A 6,590-nucleotide genomic window follows, 5' to 3' on the forward strand; every position below is an offset into this window, starting at 1 on the left:
TTTGGAAAAGTGTAAACGGAAATACATTTTTGGTTCCTTTTTGTTGAACTGTAAGTGTCAACCTTATATCTGATTCTTGATATCAAACTGATTTTTTAGATAAATAAAAATTTGAATTGATCATAATTGTTTGGAATCAGCTCAAATTGTCTTGTCTAAAGAGATTAAATTGGAATAGTATTTTAATCCGACATTCATTTCACCATTAACTAAACAATTTATTGGTTGAAATCGGCAATCATTAATTCCTGTAATCTCTCTAATTGTTTAATCATAACGAGAATCTCGTTTAAAGTGATTTTCAACATGTTAATTTGGGTTCACTTTTTTTTATTACCGATTTATCCTGACTTTATGAAAGTGAAAGTAATTGTCTAGAGAATTGGTTAATTAAAGCTTGACTCGTTTCAATTAAACTATTAAATAAATGGCTGTATGTAAACATAATAAAATCGGTAGAAAAAATTATTTAAATTGAAATGACTGAATGGATAGTGATCAAAGGTAATGATTATTAAGGATTAAAACATTTTAAAGGTTCTTGTTTAAGTTGATTATTTTAATTATTCATCATGTGAATGGGTTAATTTAGCGAAACCAATTTTACCCTTTTATATTGGGAATCAACTAAAACTTATTGAAAAGGGTTCATTTCCAATAGTTTACATTAAATTGGTAAACACTTTTAAATAAGTTAATTGATTTATTTTTACGTTACACTACCAATTTCAAACCGGTTGACATGATTGGTAATGTGATTGATAAACAGTTACAATTGAGGAACAAATGTTAATAAAAAAAAGTGAAGTGATTAGTGAAAATTTTTAGATGATTTTAGTTGATTAGTTGTTGTGTCTGAGTCTGGAATTGTCACGGAAATGTTCTGGAGCCTCATCACGATATGTTTCCCGTTCTTGTTCTCTAGAGTAAGGCTCGGGACTACCAGGACTACCAGGGCTACCAGGGTTACCCTCAGGACCATCAGAACCTTCATCAGCAGCAGAACTGGGTCCACTTGAACCTCGATATTCCCGATAAGCTCCACCAGAAGCGGGTTCATTGTAATTGGGTTCAGCAGATTCTCGTTCTTCTTCCCGATAAGCTCCTCTTTGGTGAGACTGTCCATTGGATGGACCTGATTCACGGTGTGCTTGGTGATGTCTTGGGTTTTGTTCATGTCTTGGTTCTTGTGGTCCCTCTGAATGTTCACCTTCTACTGGTCCTTCTGAAGCCTCATCCTTGTGGTATCGACCTCGATTGTCTCGACCTTTGGGCTCTGGTTTCTTCATCTGAGGTTCAGCTTCTTGTTGTACAGGGAAAGGTTCACCGTGTTGGGGAGCCTCGTAAAATTCACTGTTGCCATCATTGTTAAAGCCTTCTTCAAAGTTTGGCATAAATCCATTGTTGTTTCCACCAAATCCAGAATATCCAGAATATCCCTGAGGTTCAGTGTCAGGAGTGAAAGCACTCTTAAAGTTTCCTCCTCTTACTTGAGCTGCCATGATTGCGTTCAGCTCCATTGGACTGAGTAACGGAAAACCTGCTCCACCACCTGCATACCCTGTTGCTGCTCCTATTATCAAACAAAAACAAAGTAAACAGCAAAATTAAGGGTTAAAATATGCTCAAGATGATTATTCAAGAAATACTAATTATTCTGCAATTTACATCTTCTACAACCCAAATTTACCAACCAAGTGATAATGAACCAGTCAATTAATTGAATCATACAAACAATTCAATAGTTAATCGATCATAATTTTTCCAATCATTGATATTCCATAATTTCTAGCTCCATTAAAAATATTAAAAATTGAATTTATGATTCTCGCTAAACTGCATTCAAAATTCAATCAACCTTTGAGAATGGTTATTGTTCATTATGGGCAAATTATCCTCCTCAATTGATCAATCTAATATTTAAATCCATCGACAATCAGGTTACAATTGTTCATCACTTGAAATTTGGTAAACTTGACTGCTTCTGGTAACAATTGTATTACCTAAAGTATCCAATGGTAATCCAAATTGACCAGCCATTGGGGTGAAAATAGGTTGTCCATAAACAAAGATAGTCTGAAGACCGATAACAAATAACAGTTTGCCGTTTATCATGTTGATTAATCCAATTGGTAATTCTGTATTAAAGACACCGATAGATTAGTAAAGAGCACACAAAGAAGACAAAACAAAACAAAAATAATCTTGAGTCACTTTTTCGCTGTTTATATTTACCTTTTTTTTCTAGCAGGAAAAACACTTTTAATATTTACTGATGGATATGAATTACACTTTTCACTTTTCCCAGATCAACTAAGCTTAGTAAATCGTATGATAACTGATTTTATTGAGTCTATCCAGGATTGAAGTTTGATTGAATCAATGAGATGGGATGTTGAGACCAAACCTCATTGAGCATTGTCGCGCCTTTCGCCACCAAAAAAACACACTTGTTATTCAGTTGATTTGTCGAAAAAAGGAGGAGAAAATAGAGAAAAGAACATCAATTAAAATGAAAGAAACGTTACACACACACATTGACTAATCAAGTGTACGGTGCCAAACACAGATGAAGGCGAAACAAGAAAAACAAAAGGCAAGAAGAGGCAAAAAACGCCGGTAAAAAGAGGAAGGAGGAGAAAAATTTAAAGCTCAAGTTGTGACAATTGGCGTAAGCTGAAAGTGCTTATCAGTCAAATTTTTGTCACTCAATTTGACAACAAGCACGTCAAACGTTATCATTGATCATCATTGAAAGTTAATTTGGTTAATCTTTTTTTAATGCCATTTCTGTTTGCTTTACTTTACGTTTGCTCTTTTTGTGTGCATATCTTGGTTACACTATTTGTTTACCAAAAAAAATTGATTCTCCAGTTATGATTAGTACGATTATTGTTATTGTTGTTGATGTTGATTGATAATTTTTGTTACTCTATTTTACTCAACAAAAATAAACATGAATATAAGCAAATCATCTTTAATCTAATCAGCTTTCTTTCCAACTTTAGCTAATTGTTGAAAATTATATTACAATTATATTTGCATTATTATCATCGGTAGATGTTTATATTTACAAATTACTGATTACTTAAAGATTGAGCTTTATTTAATTACGACTAAATTGGTTGGTACCTGCTTTTGATTTGCTGAATTAATGGTTAATGATTTTGGTATATTCACTTCAAATGTGGAAGTGAAATTTTAATTGCGCTATTTTTGATTATCTGATTAAGACGATTGTAAAGATTGGGTAAACAATGAATGACAATTGATTCAACTTTGATTTGTCATTTTGAATATTTGTCAATTCAGTTGAGATTCAAGAGAATGGGCAAATTCAAAGTTGAATCAAACTCGACCATTTACTCATAATTATATCATTTTAAAACTGACCATTTGAGAGCAGACTGAAACACTTATTCAACAAACACACACTTTTCCACTTTTCACCAAAGATATTGATCATGAAAGAAAGAAAAAAGAAAAGAAAATTTGTTGATAATTCGTTGCTCTTGTCCACGAGAAAAAAAGAGTCTCAAGTGACCCTCAAGGGAAAAATATTATATGTTAACCCTGTTTAAATAGTATTGAATGGTCAATACTTTACTGGATCAGAAGATGGAGATTAAAGAGAAACTTGGTTTTCCCTCTCTTTTTTCTCGGCTCTTCATTTGTTTGATATTGAATTGGAATTGAATTGAGAGGGAAAGCATAATGTTAAGAATGGAACATGATGTTGAATTGAATGATTGATAAAAGATGAAGACAAGTTGATCATCTTCGGAACAAGAGAAAAGGTGAAAAACAAAAAATGGTTAAAAGTCAATTTCATATGAAAGTCTAACTTTTCAACCATTAAATCGATCGAGGCAAATAGTCGTTGGAATATTAAGGAAAAAACAAAAAGAGTTTCCTCAATTTGTCATGTAAATTATCAAATTATAATTTGATTTAAAGAAAAGAAGTTAAGAAAACCTAAAATTTGCGAAAAAAGTTCAACGATCAGAGAAGTTGCAAAGCAGAAAGATAGATGGCGTAATAAGGAGACAAAATTGGCGCTTACAAATGTCTGACGAGAAAGGAATGTCTAAAGTTAATCTTCGTATCGCATTTGTTTAACGTTTTAATTTAATTTATTATCAAGTTTTCTACATTTATTTGAAACTTATCAAGGACATTATCACGCATCTAGGGCGATATTAATCAGAAACCTAGTCATAAGGCTAAATTTATCTCCATAATTCATTGAATAGAAAATAAAATCGAAAGTAAAATTCCTTTTATCTTTTCCTTCTCTTTAAATCTCTATTCTTTCTTCCAACTATTTCTTCCAACTATCGCATTGGTTTAAAAAGGCGATGAAAAAATGCACTAATAATCAATATTGAAATATAATTGCTTGATGATATCCTGTTGAAGTTTAAAACAATTAAAAAAACGTTAACTTACCAGGAAAGAGACTAATAAAAAAAAGATTGGTGAATTATCAGGGGATGAAAACTGGTACATTGTTTGTTGCACAATTGAGAGACAATTAGATGAAAAAAGTAACCTTTTTTATCATCAACATTTTCCATTGGTTTAACCAAATTAATCCAAACCTTTTAATATCACTGTAAAGTAAATATAAATTGTAATTACAATTCTGTCTAGCTCAGGTTCAAGAGTCAAGATTTGGTTCAGGTTAACAAAAATAAGAAAAATTTAACCGGTAATGGTTCACTTTTTTCTCGACAGATGGTATGAGATGAAGCCGGCTTTCAAAATAACCAGAGAGAGATGATGAAGCTGCGCACGCATGAAGGGGAAGTTTTCCCTTTATCTGTGATTGGTTTGCACTATTTGAGTTTAGATCCTTTGGAGAAGTAAAAGTCTTTGACTACTCGGAGGAATTTCATTCTCTCTCTTCAGTCTCGTCTGACTTGCTTGTTTTTTGTGTCTCCTTCTCTTTATATACATTTTCTTTCTTTTTTTTGCTTGTATTTTTTTTTCGTCTCTTGATTCTCTCTTCTCCCTTCTGCGTTATACACTTTTCTCTTCTACTTCTGATTCTCTCTTCTTTCTCTAACTCTGTTTTTTCCTCAACTTATTCTACGTCTTCTTGCTTTTTTTTTATATAAAATAAACTTCTACTATGGATTACGACCCTTTTGGTTATGTGTCCCAGTATGACAATATGGATTATAAGTGTCTAGTTCATGACTGCATGTGGTCAGGTACCTGTAAAGAGGATAATTTACATGAATCTACCAATAAACTAAGTGATTTCAGTTACTTTTCAACGTCTCCAGTGTATGGGTCTATTTTCGATATATTCAATATTGACGATGAAAATAGTTTAGGTGAGATTGATGGTGACAATGAAGAATATGATGAAGAGGAAGACTCACCTCTTTCTGGACTTTCTGGAGATTCAGGAGATGAACATAAAGTTGTCAATAATAGCCATATTAAGGATCACTCTTATGGTAATAATAAAAGTAGCATGTGTATTGCCGGTAACAAGGCAACTTGTTCAACCTCAACTTCAACTTCAACTTCATCTTCCCTTATGGAAACAAATATAATTTCATCATCAGATACTAATTCTTCTTGTTCATCATCATCATTGGAATCAACAACTTTACTTCAATCTTCATCAAACCAACTAGTACCTTGTTCACAATTGTCCGAAGTAGAACTTACATCGATACCCGCCACTGCAACAGTCACCAGCTCAATTATTTCTCCTACAACTTCAGCAACACCAACAGTAGCTATTAAAACGATTGGTAAATCTAGAAATCCAAAGTCATCTTGTCAAGAACGTAGAAAAGAATTGAATGCTGCTATCTCAACAATAACCCAAGCGTCTTCAACACATGTACCAGCAAACACATCTATTCTTAAAAGTACGGGTAAACCAAGAAATCCAAAGTCGCTATATCCTGAACGTAGAAAAGAACATAATAATTCCGAAAAGAAACGACGAGATCATCTAAGGAACGCATTCAACCATCTTAGAGATCAAATACCTAAATTAAAGGATGGCGAAAAGAAAGCTGCAAGAGTAACTATTTTGAAAGAGGCGTCGTCATATGTAACTCTTTTAAAAGAGAAACATCGTTATTTGGAGCGAACCAAAACTGCTGAAACAATAAAGAAAGAGAATCTCTTGAAAAGGCTAAAGCTTCTTCAATCTGGTTCCATCGATCCTAGCCCACAACAACAACAGATCATCCAATTAATTTAAAAAAAGACAAAATCTTCAATAACATAAATTATGTAATTAATTAAACCAAACAAATGTAAAACTTATTGTAATTTTTCAAAAAACCCTCCCTTTATACTTTGTAAGTCCCCCAACAAAACTTTCCCCCCACCATATTTTGCGCGACTAATTATGGTCGGTGCTCTCAAGTGGAGCTTCTCGAAATATACAGAGGGTGGAGAAACTGTTAATGCAGTTGACTTTCCGTTGATTTCAATAAATACAACATAGATTTTTGATTTAAGAGTTTACCTTATTTTGTTGTTGATCATTTGCCGGTATCAAAAAGATGATGAAATTGAACAAGATTACGGTTTGATGTCAATGATTATCTTGTTAC

At 32.9% G+C, this 6,590-nt stretch overlaps 2 protein-coding genes across 2 annotated transcripts; one reads left to right on the plus strand and one right to left on the minus strand.

Annotated features, from left to right (window-relative positions):
- Positions 1-683: 683 nt before the first annotated feature.
- Positions 684-2,305, minus strand: LOC107359926 (uncharacterized). The gene is made up of 3 exons (XM_089268977.1): positions 2,238-2,305; positions 2,004-2,139; positions 684-1,573 (listed from the first exon to the last, which is right to left on the minus strand). The coding sequence occupies exons 2-3, from the start codon at positions 2,113-2,115 to the stop codon at positions 843-845; spliced, it is 843 nt and encodes a 280-aa protein (XP_089125103.1). The 5' UTR covers positions 2,116-2,139; positions 2,238-2,305; the 3' UTR covers positions 684-842.
- A 2,601-nt stretch (positions 2,306-4,906) lies between these two features.
- LOC107359925 (uncharacterized) lies at positions 4,907-6,489 on the plus strand. Its single transcript, XM_015926519.3, has one exon. It carries the CDS (start codon positions 5,135-5,137, stop codon positions 6,230-6,232), a length of 1,098 nt encoding a protein of 365 aa, XP_015782005.2. The 5' UTR covers positions 4,907-5,134; the 3' UTR covers positions 6,233-6,489.
- Positions 6,490-6,590: the final 101 nt, after the last annotated feature.

This window comes from Tetranychus urticae, chromosome 3, assembly GCF_039701765.1.
Source record: "Tetranychus urticae isolate SD_2017Ah chromosome 3, NJAU_TeUrti_SD_1.0, whole genome shotgun sequence".
Lineage (NCBI taxonomy): Eukaryota > Metazoa > Arthropoda > Arachnida > Trombidiformes > Tetranychidae > Tetranychus > Tetranychus urticae.